Here is an 18,670-nt window from a genome sequence, read left to right on the forward strand (position 1 = left end):
CTACTGGGAGTGGCGTGGTACTGAAAAGTAGGGCATTTTTGCATTTTTCCGAAAAAGTAGGGTATATTTGTATTTTTGGGAATAAAGTTGGGCAGAAAAAAAAAAATTTCTCCCTGTGTCTACTGCCGCTTCTTCTCTGAGGGAGACGATTCTTGAAACACAGCAGGTGCAACAACCTAGTATATGCTTAGTTCTACAAAAAGAATTGAACAATTTAAAGCCTACCTAACTAGGAAGAAGAAAAAAGAACTCTATCGAGTTTCCTACCATAACATATAACACAAATTCCTAAAACTCTAGACTTTAAACATTTGACATTTTTTTTTGATAGATAACATGTGATACTTCTATTAGCTCTATTCATATTCTTCCAAATGTTACACATGAATGGAACGAAATATTAACATCGTAAAGAATGACATACTTACTTTGAAACATTACCTGGTACCATCTAATTTCCTCACACCAATATAACTAGATTATGATGTACGTAGATATTTCTTACTTTACAATATTTTTCATGCAAAAAACAAATGGTCTAAAAAACGTACAAAAGAAAAGATCAAGGAGAAAATTATGTGACAATAATGTGAATGACTTTCAAGAATAAAATATATCCCTTAGATAAATAGTTGATGTCTCGCGCTTTCTAAATCATTGTAACTAGTTTTTTTTTTTTTTTTATTGAATTGTTTTACTGTCTATTAACAAATCTAGCAATATAATGTTATTAATTAGCTTGTTTAGAGAAAGAACTTGGGTGTCCAAATTTAACCATTGTTATTACCAGTGGTCCCAAAGAATCTAATATCTTTACAATTACAAATACATGTAAAATTCAAAAGGCTCGAAGTCCCCATTATTAACCGTCCACCATTAGAAAAAAACTATTTCCATTTCACCATCCATGATTGGCAGAGGAAGGACTAAGGTACATTTTCTTTTTCAGCCTTAGTGTAAATAATAATATTTAGATAAAGATTCCTTTCCCATTTTAGGAGGAAAGTTAAATAATGTAAAAAAGGAAAATGAAATTGGCTATCCTATTTATGAACAAGTGAGGTCAATGATAAGTGTTAGTAGGAATCTTGAATCACATTTTTCCTTCACAATTTAGTTCAAAGTGAATCACCAGTATTGTATATGAAACTAAGAACAATCTAAAATAAGACTAATTGGTGCCTTTTTGTGACTCTTGAATTCGCTTTTAAATATTAGTTACAATAAACCATAATAAATACAAAAAATAATTTTTATTTTTTGAAGGAACAAAATATAAAATATTTAAAAGTGTTTCGAACTACTAAGTAAGTATAGTTATTGTTATTTTAGGTTATCCTTAGCTCCCCTTCAAGAAAATATATAAAAAAAAAGGTGATTTGCAAATAAATATTAGTAAATTAGTGGGTTATGTTAGTTCTCTGAATTTGAACCCTACATATACTTGTTAGTCCTCCTTCGATGTAGTTTATGATCATATTATAGTTATTATTTTGGATTGATTAATGTAGTTTATGAAATTGTCAATCATGGATAGTGACGGACCCAGAAATTCTCAATAGTGAGGGCCATGTCTATATATAAATTTCTAACTCTTTATAATAATATATAAATGGTGGATGATCCAACATATTTTAATGGAAAGTCTGATATCATCTTATAAATCGTGGTTGAGTCTTACACAACTTCACAAAACCGGTTTGTAAGGTGAAAATTGTCTCCACTTATAAACACATTGTTAGGTCATCTTTTATCTGATGTAAGACTACTTAACACTAGCATTAAATTATTTATGGATTAAATTGGTGAGAGGGTGCTAGTATAGAGACTAACTTGACTATTTATTTTTTATATTATTTGAAATAGTAAATAAACTCAATTTTGTTTAAAATATTATACAAGTATTGTTAAAAAAAGAAGAAGCTACACACAAGAAAAACAAAACATAGGATATACAAAAGAAAAACTCAATTTTGTTTAATTATAATTCTTAGATATTAAAGACACTTGGAGTAAATAATTATGGAGCCTCATTTTATATTAATTATGTCATTTTTAAATTCTCAGATAATAATGTTATCATTTTATTGTTTAAAAGTTTATTATATATATTTTTTTTAAAATATTTATAGTAAATAATTATGACCCCACTAGTTAAAATTTCTGGATCCGTCCCTGTGTCTATCTTCTTGTCTGAGGGAGACGATTCTTGAAACACAGCAGGTGCAACAACCTAGTATATGCTTAGTTCTACAAAAAGAATTGAACAATTTAAAGCCTACCTAACTAGGAAGAAGAAAAAAGAACTCTATCGAGTTTCCTACCATAACATATAACACAAATTCCTAAAACTCTAGACTTTAAACATTTGACATTTTTTTTTGATAGATTACATGTGATACTTCTATTAGCTCTATTCATATTCTTCCAAATGTTACACATGAATGGAACGAAATATTAACATCGTAAAGAATGACATACTTACTTTGAAACATTACCTGGTACCATTTAATTTCCTCACACCATTATAACTAGATTATGATGTACGTAGTACTAATATTTCTTACTTTACAATATTTTTCATGCAAAAAACAAATGGTCTAAAAAACGTACAAAAGAAAAGATCAAGGAGAAAATTATGTGACAATAATGTGAATGACTTTCAAGAATAAAACAATTTCCCCAGCACTGTAGAAATATTACTAGGAAAAACATGTGATGCACTGTGGACGGTTAAGATGATTTTGGAGAGATCAAATGGTGGAGGAGCAGGCTCGATCTAATATTCATCACTATATAATATGCATCTCAAATGCTTGGAACAACTTTCTTTCATATTGCTTCCTTCTCTTTCTCTCATCTTTCCTTCTCTCTCTCTCTCTCTCTCTCTCTCTCTCTCTCTCTCTCTCTCTCTCTCTCTCTCTCTCTCTCTCTCTCTCTCTCTCTCTCTCTCTCTCTCTATTTCATGGTATAGTTCTCTTACAATTAAGTACTTTAGATCAATTATTTGAGGTTGGGTGGTGTGTTGATCCATAGTAATTTCGTTATTTGTTGTGTTGTATCCACATCTCTCTCACCACTAAATACTTGATTCATAAGCCAATATAATACTTTAGAGAAAGTATTTGAGGCTGATGTAGAGTTGTGATGATCTAGTGAGAGATGTGATACAACACATCAAAAAAATGAAATTGTGTCTCTAAGCTTTGAATACACTCAAATGATGTCAAGTACAGTTTCAAGTTATATTATCAAGCTTCGAATACGTATATAGCATTGCATATTAATAGTATGAATCTCACTTGAAATTAAACCATTCGTTTTCACAATTTTTTGCTTTGCATGTATTACTTCCATATTCAATTTCAAAAGTCACATCCACTAGCTGCAATAAACAACCTTGAATTTGGTGAAGTTCTAAAATCAATCGTAAGTCACTCATGGTTTCCTAATAAACACAAACATATATGTAGTGGACACTTTATCAAAAGCCATTTATGGCAATTCAGTTCTGCTCCACAATTTGCTGCACTCTCCAGTGGACACTTTAATCATTCTTTTCAAGTTAATGTAGTCCATAAATATAATATCAAATTGGAATATGAGAGAAAGATAGATGAGAGAACCTTGCACATTATGCTTCATTAATAGTTGATTGTCATAAAGTAAAAAAGGAGAATTATGTGAAAGAAGAGAATCTGAAATAGAATTGTAATTTTTAAGATTATCATAAGGAGAAATGGAATTTCAAATCTTGTTTTGTGGTTAAGCACTTGAGTGGAGTCTGTTAATAAGAAAAGTACTATGTTGTAAAGCATATGACAAATCACTGTGGTTAAAAGTCAAAATTGAATGAGAACTAACAGGAATACCTAACAACTTTGCTTAATTCACTTACAACTTTCTAATGTTTTATTTACTTTCTAATGTTTTATAAACCAAATTCACTTATCCACTAGCATTTTTTATTGGGGGTATAATAGCTCACAACATTTGAATCAAGTGATACAATGGGATCATTCCTAATATACATAGTTAGCAAAAGTAAATGAAAGGTTAACTACCTAACAAATTTGCATGTGCAACTAAGAACTACCTAGCAATATTCAGTCTTTTACTTCAGTAGTTTCTCTCTTGTGAAGCCTTCGCCTAAACTTGTGACAAAACTTTGATATAGCTTCGCATATCGGTGCTTGTGGTAAAATGCCGGAAATGATAGATTTAACCCAGGGTGATCACTAGTCCTTAGATAGCTTCGCATATCTAAGTTTCTACGATTCAAATATAACTTCACCTATCCCTCATCGTACGCTGACATAAGTTTCTAACGACGCAAAATCAATTTTATCAATCGACTTCCAATGTTGAGTAAAAGAGACGGTTGATTCAATGGAATATGACCAAATAGTTGATATGAATGCAAAGCTAATCCTATGTCTAAGCATCAGCAAAGCTAGTTTTTTTTTTATTGAATTGTCTTACTGTCTAGCAACAAATCTAGCAATGTTATTTAATTAGCTTGTTTAGAGAAAGAACTTGGGTGTCCAAATTTAACCATTGTTATCACCAGTGGTCCCGAAGAATCTAATATCTTTACAATTACAAATACATGTGAAATTGAAAAGGGTCGAAGTCCCCATTATTAACCGTCCACCATTAGAAAAAAAACTATTTCCATTTCACCATCCATGATTGGCAGAGGAAGGACTAAGGTACATTTTCTTTTTCAGCCTTAGTGTAAACAATAATATTTAGATAAAGATTCCTTTCCCATTTTAGGAGGAAAGTTAAATAATGTAAAAAAGGAAAATGAAATTGGCTATCCTATTTATGAACAAGTGAGGTCAATGATAAGTGTTAGTAGGAATCTTGAATCACATTTTTCCTTCACAATTTAGTTCAAAGTGAATCACCTGTATTGTATATGAAACTAAGAACAATCTAAAATATTAGTGCCTTTTTGTGACTCTTGAATTCGCTTTTAAATATTAGTTACAATAAATACAAAAAATAATTTTTATTTTTTGAAGGAACAAAATATAAAATATTTAAAAGTGTTTCGAACTACTAAGTAAGTAGTTATTGTTATTTTAGGTTATCCTCAGCTCCCCTTCAAGAAAATATAAAAAAAAAAAAGTGATTTGCAAATAAATATTAGTAAATTAGTGGGTTATGTTAGTTCTCTGAATTTGAACCCTACATATACTTGTTAGTCCTCCTTCGATGTAGTTTATGATCATATTATAGTTATTATTTTGGATTGATTAATGTAGTTTATGAAATTGTCAATCATGGATTAACATGGTTGAGACATTTTAAATTTAAGGACTAAAACGGTGATTCACTCATGATCCAACTTTGATATTTAATTGTGTCAGATTTTGATGTCTCATCATTTGTATACATAAACAATAAACCTAAATTGATGTCTCAAATTTTAGATCTATTGAAAAAGAATGAAGATCGAAGTTTATTTGTAATTTCTCTCGAAACAAACATATATGTATTTGACATATATACTTCACTTCTATTAAATGAAGCAAAGAAACTAACTATTCCTACCCTTTCAATTATTTGACATAATTTACTTCTATAATATTTGCTATGGTTGCAAAAATGCATCCCTAGTTCACTACAAGATATTTGACATATATGTAGTGGACACTTTAATGGACAATTATTTGACATACTTGTCTTTACTTCTATTATTTCGATGATCATATACATGTCATCAAACTTGTCAAACTAATAGCAAGATTTGACATAAAACAACCGAGTTATGACCATAGTCACATAATTCGTGTAATCAAGGGAGAATTGTGAATTGGTACGTGAGTACCGAATTCGGGTACTTCGGCATATTGGTACGCACAAACTAGCGAACCAAGAGTACCAAAGTGTAACGCCCACTTTGATAGTGTCTAGAATAATCAAAAGTGCGTTAAAACTGATATTGGATACATTAATTTTACAATATAACTGTGTCATCAAACACAACTTCAACAACCAAAGTCTCATATTACATCATTCTTCATAGAAGTTTGTCGTACAAATCTAATTATACATCCAATATACAACATGTGCTAATAATTATACATATGCATCAACTACTTTAACACCAAGATGAAGTCCTTGCATGCATACTAAACCTGCACCTTTTCTTTACCTTTACTGCGGGAAACCTGAGAACCTGAACAAATAAGGAGAGGGATGAGACATAATGCCTCAGTGAGTTCTATCTAACCCTAGCTAGTGATAACCTCGGGAAAAGTCTATGGTTACCACGTGTCTACTTTACAACCTAACGGTTGATTATACGTGTGTGGGTTGTTTTCCTAGACGGTAGTGCATGCTAGACCCGTCGTAGGTTCAACTTACTTGTTATAGTCTCATATTTCTAAATATGACATCGCGGTTAAGGGGTAATCTAAGACCGCTTTACCAAGATACTCTCTAAGCATCGAGGTCTTTACATATGTCACATTACTAAGTCGTACGATTAGGGGAAAACCTAGAATCGTCATCGACAAAACTATCTTTAACTATTCTAGTCTGAAGCTTAACGTATCTGACGTCATCTCATAGTCAACAATATTTGAAATAAGAGTTAGCGTTGAACAATAACAATATCTGGATTCATTTTATGGAAAGCCCCGGGGTGGAGTAAACCCGAGCGCAAACCCTATCTGCTCGATGGAAACCTATCTAAGGTAAACCACCGGAACTCCCTAGTGACGTGTGGGCCCCTTACGGCTATTCTCGTTTCACCTAATGGAAACCTCTTGAAACCAACCTAGTGTGATCACAAGAGACACGGCACATATATGTTATTAAAACATTCTTAGTGAAAAGATATCTAATCGTCTCACAATCTATTATCCATCGTCTAAATGATGCTATTCTATTCACGACAAACTATGTCGAGTCTCTATGTTTCTTCCCTTGATAAACTATTACTTTCCCTCTCACATTCAAGTGATTCGCTCACCAGAAATCCCTAATGATTATGTTATGATTGCCATGAATTTTAATTCGAGAATCGTTACGTGTTAGATGCATTGCCTAGATGTCGTTTTGGGGTTATAAGATTGGAAAACGATGAAAGAAATACTTCGGAACGCACCACCGACCCGAGGGAGGGCCAAAAGGCCAAAATTAAGTTGGCCACTCCAGAGGGCTGCGCTATTAGCGCCCCTGGGGCGTGGCTTTTCTGGGGAGCTGCGCTATTAGCGTAGAATTTCGCTAATAGCGTAGCTCTTCGGGCCTGTGGTACCAAAATTGCAATTTTTGACCCAAAACGCATCCTAATGCTTCCTGCAATGCACCAAAACATCCAGCAACATACTAAAGCAATAAATAACATATTTCATGGCAACCTTAACAAATATTCATCAAGAATTAGCTTGGAAGTTCATAAACACATCTAGCACAATCAAAGCTTACACACCAAGAGAGCTCAAATCAAAGGAAGGTTTTTCTAACTAAGAACTCACCTTGCCCAAAAGAAATAAGATTCAAGTGCTTCTAAGCTTAACCAAACCCTAGGTAGACAAGAATCAAGAGAGAGAGAGCTTGCTTCTACAATCTTTAGGTGTTTTCCAACATGAACTTCTTATCCCTTTCCATGATGCTTGCCTCAAGGAATTTTCACAAAGAGTGGATGATTATGGAGGGGAGATTGGGCCGAAATTTTAGAGAGAAGGGAGAGAGAAATATTTGTTGGAAACCTAGAGAGAGAAAGTTCAAAGGAAAATGAATATTTTGGGACCTTTTGTCCTTAAATACCCCTCAAGTTCAAATTCCAATCACGCCCCTAAGCTCAGGCGCGCACTTTCTTTCGTTAACTGATATTACTCGCAGCCTAAACGGACGGGGTATTACACTCTACCCCCCTTAAAAAAATTTCGTCCTCGAAATTTAGAATTTACCTGAAAACAAGTGCGGATACTGCTTCAACATTTCTGATTCTAGTTCCCACGTAGCTTCACCATCCGGTGAACCTTTCCATACTACCTTCACTATAGGAATCTCTTTGTTTCTGAGAGGTTTGACATCACAGTCTACTATCATGTCTGGTTCTGGCTGAAATGTCAAATCTGATTTCAATTCTATAGAATCCAATTCAACTGGTTGGAAAGGATCCGGTACATACTTCTTCAGTTGGGACACGTGAAACACGTCATGTATACCTGACATAGCTGGTGGTAGAGCTAATTGATAAGCCACTGGTCCGATACGCTTGAGTATCAAAAACGGTCCTACATACCTAGGACACAATTTCTTAATCTTGAAAGTACCCCTCAAGCCTAATTTGGGAGTAACTTTCAGGAATACATGATCACCTTCATTGAACTCTAAAGGCCTTCGTCGATTGTCCGCATAACTCTTTTGACGACTTTGAGCTATCCTCATCTTTTCCTGAATTGATTTAATCTTCAAAGTTGTCTCTTGAATGATTTCTGGTCCAAGAATACTCTTATCTCCTACCTCAGCCCAACATAAAGGAGTTCTACACTTCCTACCATACAAAGCTTCATAAGGTGCCATACCAATACTAGAGTGGTAGCTATTGTTGTAGGAAAACTCTATTAAAGGTAAGTGATGATTCCAACTTCCACCATCTTCCAATATGCAAGCGCGTAACATATCTTCCAAGGTCTGGATGGTTCTCTCTGTTTGTCCATCAGTTTGTGGGTGATGAGACGTACTCAGCTTCAAGCGAGTCCCTAAAGCCCTTTGGAAAGCCCTCCAGAAGTGTGAGGTGAAGATGGGATCTCTGTCCGACACGATACTCACTGGAACACCGTGTAACTTAACTATTTCTGAAATGAACAATTCTGCATACTGAGAGGTTTTGTAGGTAGACTTAACCGGTAAGAAATTAGCCGACTTAGTTAATCTATCCACGATTACCCAAATGGAATCATGTCCCTTCTGAGTACGAGGTAAGCCTCCCACAAAATCCATAGATATCTGCTCCCATTTCCACTGAGGAATCTCTAGCGGTTGTAGCAACCTCGCTGGTCTTTGATGTTCAATCTTAACTTGTTGGCACACCAGGCATCTAGCTACAAAGTCAGCAATATCTGATTTCATTCCAGGCCACCAGTAATCTCTCCTTAGATCGCGATACATCTTGGTAGCACCAGGATGAATCGAAAAACTACTCTTGTGTGCTTCTTCTAAAATCATCCTTTTGAGTTCTGCGTCATTCGGTACACAAATTCTTCCTTCGAATAAAATTGCCCCATCTGAAGCTATAGAAAATTCTGGATGACCAATCCTCCTTCGTAAATCACCATCTGCCTCCTGTACTTGTACAATTCTTGACCGCAAATCACAAGTGATTTCTAATCTGTGTAACCAAATACCATCAACATCCTCTGTGGCTTCAAGGTTAAGGTCTCGAATCTCCTCGTGCAACTTACAAACATGCATTTTTACTTCGGCTTGGATCAAGGCTTTACGACTCAATGCATCCGCTACAACATTGGCTTTTCCCGGATGATATTTCAATTCAAAATCGAAATCCTTTAGGTATTCCATCCAACGCCTCTGCCTCATATTCAGATCCCTCTGATCAAACAAGTACTTCAAGCTCTTATGATCGCTAAACAACTCAAATTGTGCTCCATACAAATGATGTCTCCAACTCTTCAAAACAAACACTATGGCTGCTAATTCTAGATCATGGGTGGGATAGTTTTCTTCATGAGTCTTGAGTTGCCTAGATGCATAAGCTATCACATTGTTTTCTTGCATGAGTACTCCTCCAAGTCCTTTAGATGATGCATCACAAAATACAACATATCTCTTCTCCGGGTCTGGAAGAGTCAAGACTGGTGCTTGTGTTAACTTCTTCTTCAAAGTCTTGAAACTCTTTTCACATTCTTCATCCCACTCAAAAGGTACATCTTTCCTTGTGAGTCGGGTTAAGGGTAAAGCAATCTGGGAAAACTTCATAATGAAACGGCGATAATAACCAGCTAGTCCCAAAAAGCTTCGAACTTCTGACACATTCTTTGGTCTAGTCCAATTCTGAATGGCCTCTACCTTCGACTGATCCACTGCTACACCTCCCTGAGAAATAACATGACCCAGAAATCTGACTTCCGTTAGCCAAAACTCACACTTACTGAACTTTGCATACAATTGCTTCTCCCGAAGAATGTCCAACACTATTCTCAAATGTTGAGCATGTTCCTGCGGATTCTTGGAATAAACCAAAATGTCATCAATGAAAATAATGACAAACTGATCTAGATATGGCTGAAAAATCCGATTCATATAGTCCATGAAAACTGCTGGGGCATTGGTTACACCGAATGGCATGACCAAAAATTCATAGTGCCCGTATCGTGTTCTGAAAGCCGTCTTGGACACATCTGAAGACTTGATACGAATCTGATGGTATCCCGATCTGAGATCAATTTTCGAGAACACTGACGCTCCCTTGAGTTGATCTAACAAGTCATCAATCCTTGGTAAGGGATACTTATTCTTTATGGTCACCTTATTCAGCTGGCGATAATCAATACACAACCTCATGCTGCCATCCTTCTTCTTGACTAACAATACAGGTGCACCCCAAGGAGAAACACTAGGCCTGATGAAATGCTTCTGAATAAGCTCCTCTAACTGGGCTTTCAATTCTTTGAGTTCTAGGGGGGGGACATTCTATAAGGCGCTACTGATACTGGCTCTGCTCCTGGAATCAAATCAATTGAAAACTCAATTTCTCTTTCGGGAGGTAAACTTGTGATATCTGCCGGAAAAACATCCAAATACTCACTGACAATTGGAATGTCGCTAGGACTTAAGTCTGTTTCTGGAGTCACAGTGAGCATCACATAAAATCTCTTATCTTGAGCACAAATAAACCGAGCCATCTGATATGTGTGCTTAATCAATTCTGACAAAGCTACTCCTTCCACTGTATCACTAGTTGGCATATAGATACTCTTTTCTGCGCACCCTATATACACATGATTCGCTGACAACCAATCCATTCCCAAAATCACATCAAGTTGTTTCATCGGAAGACATACTAAATCTATATAATAAGTCTTGCTAGACACGGTGATAGGACAATTCTCACATACATAATTAGCTACGACTCCTCCATCGGTGGCCGTAGTCACCATCATAGGGGGCTTTAGTAATGAAACGGACAATTGAAGAGTTTCCACACATTGAAAAGAAATAAAGGAACGTGAGGCACCACAATCAAACAAAACTCTAATGGGATTCTGACCAAGAAAACACATACCGCCGATCAAGTCTTCATTCTCCTGAGCCTTCTTCCCATCTAGTGAGTACACCCTTCCTCTAGTCATTGTAGTGCTTGCTCCCTTGCCTTTGTCTCCTCTATTTGGACAATTTGCCATGTAATGTCCCGTCTGGCCACAAGCATAACAAGAGTTGTCACCCAGTTTACATTCCCCCGTATGAGCTTTTCCACATTTCTTACAAGTTGGATAGGATCTGAAAGAACCCGACTGTTTACCCCTCTGAGGAGACCCCTTTGGCTTCAACTTCTCATGATGTTTATCAACAAAGCTACCTCTTCTTCTATCGAAAGCAGTGGTACCTTCTTTAGCAGCTCTGTCAAAACCTCTTTCAGCTTCCAAGCTATTATGTACCATCTCATCAAAGTTTGTCAACCTCTGTTGACTGACCACCGCATACAACTCGCCCCTCAAAGCATGCTTATAATGATTAACCTTCCACATTTCATTACCAGCATACTCATTGTGAGTTGAGTAATGAGATAACTCCTCGAACTTCTTGGTAAAATCCGTCACGGACATGTTACCCTGTTTCAAGTGAAGAAATTCTTGTTCTTTTCTGACCTTGAATGTCATAGGAAGGTACTTCTCTTTCATAACTTGCTTAAAATTCTCCCAATTCAACTCTAGCCCATTAGCCTCCATCCTACGCCAAGCAGTTTCCCACCAATCCTGGGCTGCACCCCGGAATTGATTAGTTGCAAAGATCACCTTATCTTCCTCGGTACAGTTGGCCATAAGGAAAATCTTTTCCATGTGCTTAATCCACCTCTTAGCCTCTGGTGGTTCACCACTACCATCGAACTCTGGAGGATGGTTCCGATTGTACTCTCGGAAAGCTAGGTTCCCCACAACTGGAGGTGGAGGATGCTGTTGATGCACTCCCGGACCTTGTTGCATAGCTTCAACCCACTGCTGATGGGATTGAGCATTCTGCTGGATCTGCTGTTGCATCATTTGCATCATCTGCTGATTCTGCTGCATCAACTGTGCCCACATCTGAGCACTAGGATTCTCATTCTCCTCATCATTCTGATTATTCCTTGGCCGGCCCCGTCCTCGTCCTCTTCGCGCTCCGGACATTTCCGCTCTAACTGTCATATTTAAGTCAAAGTGATCAATTTCAACCAAATATAACAATGAGGACAATATCCTAAACTCGAAAGAACAACTCCTTGGATTGTAATATTAATGACCCAAGGCACGATCTGGAACGACCTGCTCTGATACCAATTTGTAACGCCCACTTTGATAGTGTCTAGAATAATCAAAAGTGCGTTAAAACTGATATTGGATACATTAATTTTACAATATAACTGTGTCATCAAACACAACTTCAACAACCAAAGTCTCATATTACATCATTCTTCATAGAAGTTTGTCGTACAAATCTAATTATACATCCAATATACAACATGTGCTAATAATTATACATATGCATCAACTACTTTAACACCAAGATGAAGTACTTGCATGCATACTAAACCTGCACCTTTTCTTTACCTTTACTGCGGGAAACCTGAGAACCTGAACAAATAAGGAGAGGGATGAGACATAATGCCTCAGTGAGTTCTATCTAACCCTAGCTAGTGATAACCTCGGGAAAAGTCTATGGTTACCACGTGTCTACTTTACAACCTAACGGTTGATTATACGTGTGTGGGTTGTTTTCCTAGACGGTAGTGCATGCTAGACCCGTCGTAGGTTCAACTTACTTGTTATAGTCTCATATTTCTAAATATGACATCGCGGTTAAGGGGTAATCTAAGACCGCTTTACCAAGATACTCTCTAAGCATCGAGGTCTTTACATATGTCACATTACTAAGTCGTACGATTAGGGGAAAACCTAGAATCGTCATCGACAAAACTATCTTTAACTATTCTAGTCTGAAGCTTAACGTATCTGACGTCATCTCATAGTCAACAATATTTGAAATAAGAGTTAGCGTTGAACAATAACAATATCTGGATTCATTTTATGGAAAGCCCCGGGGTGGAGTAAACCCGAGCGCAAACCCTATCTGCTCGATGGAAACCTATCTAAGGTAAACCACCGGAACTCCCTAGTGACGTGTGGGCCCCTTACGGCTATTCCCGTTTCACCTAATGTAAACCTCTTGAAACCAACCTAGTGTGATCACAAGAGACACGGCACATATATGTTATTAAAACATTCTTAGTGAAAAGATATCTAATCGTCTCACAATCTATTATCCATCGTCTAAATGATGCTATTCTATTCACGACAAACTATGTCGAGTCTCTATGTTTCTTCCCTTGATAAACTATTACTTTCCCTCTCACATTCAAGTGATTCGCTCACCAGAAATCCCTAATGATTATGTTATGATTGCCATGAATTTTAATTCGAGAATCGTTACGTGTTAGATGCATTGCCTAGATGTCGTTTTGGGGTTATAAGATTGGAAAACGATGAAAGAAATACTTCGGAACGCACCACCGATCCGAGGGAGGGCCAAAAGGCCAAAATTAAGTTGGCCACTCCAGAGGGCTGCGCTATTAGCGCCCCTGGGGCGTGGCTTTTCTGGGGAGCTGCGCTATTAGCGTAGAATTTCGCTAATAGCGTAGCTCTTCGGGCCTGTGGTACCAAAATTGCAATTTTTGACCCAAAACGCATCCTAATGCTTCCTGCAATGCACCAAAACATCCAGCAACATACTAAAGCAATAAATAACATATTTCATGGCAACCTTAACAAATATTCATCAAGAATTAGCTTGGAAGTTCATAAACACATCTAGCACAATCAAAGCTTACACACCAAGAGAGCTCAAATCAAAGGAAGGTTTTTCTAACTAAGAACTCACCTTGCCCAAAAGAAATAAGATTCAAGTGCTTCTAAGCTTAACCAAACCCTAGGTAGACAAGAATCAAGAGAGAGAGAGCTTGCTTCTACAATCTTTAGGTGTTTTCCAACATGAACTTCTTATCCCTTTCCATGATGCTTGCCTCAAGGAATTTTCACAAAGAGTGGATGATTATGGAGGGGAGATTGGGCCGAAATTTTAGAGAGAAGGGAGAGAGAAATATTTGTTGGAAACCTAGAGAGAGAAAGTTCAAAGGAAAATGAATATTTTGGGACCTTTTGTCCTTAAATACCCCTCAAGTTCAAATTCCAATCACGCCCCTAAGCTCAGACGCGCACTTTCTTTCGTTAACTGATATTACTCGCAGCCTAAACGGACGGGGTATTACACAAAGCATGGTTACCGTTGATTGGTTGAAAAAAAGGTTTAGACTACAAAATAACTATAAAATGAATCACCATGAGTTGAGGACTAAGCCTGCAAGCTTGCAGAGAAAGTGGAAAATGGTTATGCTCGCCAAGTAAAATGAAGAACAGGGGCATTTGTATCAATAGTTTTCAACTAGGGGCAGACATATCAATTTTTTAGGTGATAGGGGTAGAAGAAAAAAAAAATTGTACATAGGTTAGTTAGTTTTATTTAAGAGAGTGTGATGTAATGTAATGTAATTCAAATAGTATAGGTTTTATTGTTTTTTTTGTCGAAATTTACGTTTTATTGTTGAAAGTGTGCAACTAACTACCAGAAAGTTAGTTGATATGTGTGCAACTAAGATACCATAACAAAAAAATGTTAGGCTAGTTTACTATAAAAAGGACATTTTAAGATTCCTTCTTTCATTACAACAACGAGTGAGTGACTTATCCAAGTAAACAAGCATCTAGACCCTATTCAGTACTGATAAATATTTAGCGAATGCTCAAAGATAGCCTCCAATCCTATTTGTGCCTTATTTTTTTATTCCTAATAAAGTTTGCCAAAGTTTTTTGTGTTTGACATTTAATTTACATTACTAAAGTTGTGTAAATTTTGGTATCCATAATTACTGGATTTTTTTCATTTATTGTCTAATCTAAAGCCCATCCCCATGCCAATTTGTTATGATCATCAATTGCATTATGATGATTGAGAAAGAAGCATAGAGATTTTAACCATATGTAATTACCATATGAAATTAACTATTTATATTGTTACTCTCTGAGCATGCTTTGTTGATTGGCGGGGGGAACTCACATCTAGGGTTACTCATTTCACATGGTCCACCAAAGTTAACGTCACAAGTAATAGTTGAAGATGAACATAAACCTAACCCTATATATATGCATTATGATCTAGACTTGCTAAAGCAAATAATTATTTCCAGAGTGCATGTCGACAAACACATTAAACATAAAACTAAATCAAAGCTTATATTGAATAATATATTATATACAACGAGACAGATAAAGAGCACTATATTAAAATCTTAGTTACATACATCTAGTCCCACACAAAGAAATTAGTTACCCATAGTTAAAGTAACTAACAAAGAATAGAAGAATGATGATGGACGATAATCAACACGCTTGAATCCAAGTTCCAGCGGCCTCTAATGGTGAAGAATGGCTTTCTCTCCCTAAAAAGAAGCTGGGAACTGAAGACATTTAAATAATCTTATTACAACTATATTTCTACAATTTCATAAAGTGCATGTTCGATGGGAGGAGGGGTATGTGCAACATTTCAATGAACGAGAAAGAATGTGTCAAATATGTGAGATATTTAGGGTATAAAAGTTTGTATCTATGAAGAGGTTATAACTTATAAGTTAGTTTTTATAGTGAGACATTAGGGTTTCAAGCCCTTGAGTTCTTATTTGGGCAACTCTCATCAATGGAAACATGTGAGCAAATTATTACAAGCTAGCATTGGACTTGATTTGAACAGTCCAGATTTAGCGGATGGACCAATATTTAGTGGATATATGACAGATCCATGCCAAGTTTCGTCCATGTGTTAGGCATAGTCTGAAACACCTCTCCTATATCTTTAATATCTTCCCCAACCCCTCATAAGTGTCAATTTCCTGTTTATTTACATGACACTTATAAACTTGTTTTGCAAGTATAATAGGTAAAAACAAAATCCCAATTTACTATCAATACCTAATATTTACAGTTTTGGGTCAATTAAGCTGCTTTTACCTATTTCTCTTTGTATTTTGTAGGTTTTTGAGGCAAAATATTTGTTGGGCAAGCCAAAGTGATCCAAAAGCGAGTTAAGGCAGAAAGTCACATAATGGTCACTTTAATTTATAGAATGTTGTCAAATCCGCAAGGTGAGCCTGAACGAACATCCGCTAGGTGAGCCCAAGCAAAAATATGCTAGGCAAGCAGAATTTTGCCGAGCAAAATTGAGGCGGTTTCTCCGCTGAAATATAGTTAATCAGGAAGAAAGGTTAATTCGTTGAGCGAATTTTGCCATGCATATCGAAAGTAAACTTTATGAATCTATATGAAGGGTATCTAAACTTATTTTTTGGATCCCAACCACGATATAAGAGACTAAATAATGAACTAATTAATCAATGAATGATATAACAATTCATATTTTTTAAAGTCTTAAGTTTTCAAGGATACATTTTTTTCATTTTAATTTTTTAAACAATAATTTAATCATATGGTAAATAAAATAATGAGAAATAATTAATAAATGATCCCTCAAAATTAATATATATATATATATATATATATATATATATATTTAAACACTATAGTATAACTTGGTACTTGTCAAAAGAAAATATTATAACTTGGTAACTCATTATTCGACTTTACACATCAATAAAAATAAGCATTACAAAGACCCTCCAAGAGCCCCTCAAACTTGAATCATTTTTTATTTTGCTGGAAATGTTGGGTCTGAAGATGCTTACTTTGCTCAACTATATATTCGGGGCTATGAAAACCTCTGGCTAGAATTAGATTATATGCTGGTGGTCAATGTTTTTAGGAATCAAGCTTTATTTCCTTGGAAGCTAAGAAATCGTTGGAACAATTGTCTCAACACTATTAAAACCATGAATTTTATTGTTTCCAACATCTTTAGGGAAAACAATCAATGTACTGACTTTCTAGTCAATTTAGGTCTCACATTTAATTTGTTAACTATTTGCTTCAGCTACCTAATTGTATTATATCTCCTTTTGTGAAAACAAGTTAGGTATGCTTAACTATTAATTGGTTTGCTCATTACTAACAATGTTTTGGTATAGCCTCCATCCTTTTCTTTGTCTTTGTTTTCTTCTGGTTAATACATTTTGGTATTCTAACCCTTTGCTAGCTACCTTCTTTTGTTTAAAAAATAAAAATGAAATCTTAGACAGATTAGAAACCATTTAAATTTATATACATATTTTTTTTTTTAATATTTATCATTATTTAAACAATTGTTTATTAAGATTTTAAATACTTGAATAATAACAATTTATTAAAATCAATCATTATAATTATATAATTGAAAAGCAATAATAATTTTTAGAAAGAAATTAAGCTGTCACTTTAAATTTGTTCTATTTACTTTCTTCAACTAACACACCTACCGTTGTTTACTCCTCTCCACTCTTTTAACCTTTTTATAAACCCACACATCTACACTCACGTTGAATCAATTTATAAGAAAAACAAAGTGAAGTAGAGAGTGAAAAGAGAAGGTAAACCTAGAATTGATGCTTTCAAATTTTTTTCATGATTCTAATAACATGTTGTTCAAGTGTGTTCGAAGTAATAATATTGAGTTAACAGAACGAATTTTATGTCTAGTGATACTATTTTTTCTTAAAGACCTGTAGGAAATTGATGCACTATTGAAGAAAGAAATTGTAAATAGAATCTTTATCTTTATTACAAACATTTACCTTGTTTACCAAGTCTTGTTTACCAAAGTCATGTTTTTGATATCACAGGATTTGGGTGGACATAGTCTAGCCAGGATCTTATACACCCATTCATCATGCAATTGGATAAAATTTTCAGATGCTTACATTTCAGGATTTTTAACTTGCTCCAACATTGGAAGAATTAAAGCAAATATTGAGGTATTCTTGAAAAGAATCCAATTAAGCCATATAAGAGTACATGGAGCACCTGAAGAATGTTGGTTTTTTTTTAAGACCATTTTTCTCTTCACATTTTCACCCATTTCATTTTCTCTGTCAATGTTTTGAATGATTAACTTACATTTCATTCCATAATTTATTAGATCCAAAACATATTTGTTTAGCTCTCAGTATATAATTATTTTATACATTCCAAACTATTTTCTGAATATTAAATTAGATTTGTACTCCTGTTACGTGATAGATTTGTGAGTCTAACTATGCTTTACTTGTTCTTAAGGTATTTTGTTAACTATATTTTGATTAGATCATATGAGGATTCCATGTTCAGCTACGATTAACTATTTCTAAAATGTAATCAATATGTGTACTTTTTCCATTCAAAATTTGAGGCTTTGTTTAGTTTCTAACTAAAGGTAGAAGAGGCTTTGTGTTCAGAGGCTTTGTAAAACTATG

General features: G+C 35.3%; 1 protein-coding gene and 2 long non-coding RNA genes across 3 annotated transcripts; 1 reads left to right on the forward strand and 2 right to left on the reverse strand.

The window, feature by feature from the left end:
* Positions 1-5,924: 5,924 nt before the first annotated feature.
* LOC146918205 (uncharacterized) lies at positions 5,925-7,739 on the reverse strand. Its single transcript, XR_015016055.1, has 2 exons — positions 7,494-7,739; positions 5,925-6,190 (listed from the first exon to the last, which is right to left on the reverse strand). It is a non-coding gene; the product is annotated as an uncharacterized LOC146918205 (long non-coding RNA).
* Positions 7,740-10,661: 2,922 nt separating this feature from the next.
* On the reverse strand, positions 10,662-14,383 carry LOC146918206 (uncharacterized). Its single transcript, XM_085717846.1, has 2 exons — positions 14,119-14,383; positions 10,662-12,815 (listed from the first exon to the last, which is right to left on the reverse strand). Exon 2 carries the CDS (start codon positions 12,387-12,389, stop codon positions 10,662-10,664), a length of 1,728 nt encoding a protein of 575 aa, XP_085573972.1. The 5' UTR covers positions 12,390-12,815; positions 14,119-14,383.
* Positions 14,384-17,693: 3,310 nt separating this feature from the next.
* Positions 17,694-18,475, forward strand: LOC146918207 (uncharacterized). The gene is made up of 2 exons (XR_015014271.1): positions 17,694-17,809; positions 18,062-18,475. It is a non-coding gene; the product is annotated as an uncharacterized LOC146918207 (long non-coding RNA).
* The last annotated feature ends 195 nt before the right edge of the window (positions 18,476-18,670 follow it).

This window comes from Medicago sativa, chromosome 6 (assembly GCF_051527215.1).
Source record: "Medicago sativa cultivar Bolivia chromosome 6, Bolivia_mono, whole genome shotgun sequence".
Classification (NCBI taxonomy): Eukaryota; Viridiplantae; Streptophyta; class Magnoliopsida; order Fabales; family Fabaceae; genus Medicago; species Medicago sativa.

What these genes read in the sequence shown, in the direction of transcription:
- LOC146918206 (XM_085717846.1), bottom strand. Translation starts at nt 12,389, where the DNA reads ATGACAGTTAGAGCGGAAATGTCCGGAGCGCGAAGAGGACGAGGACGG.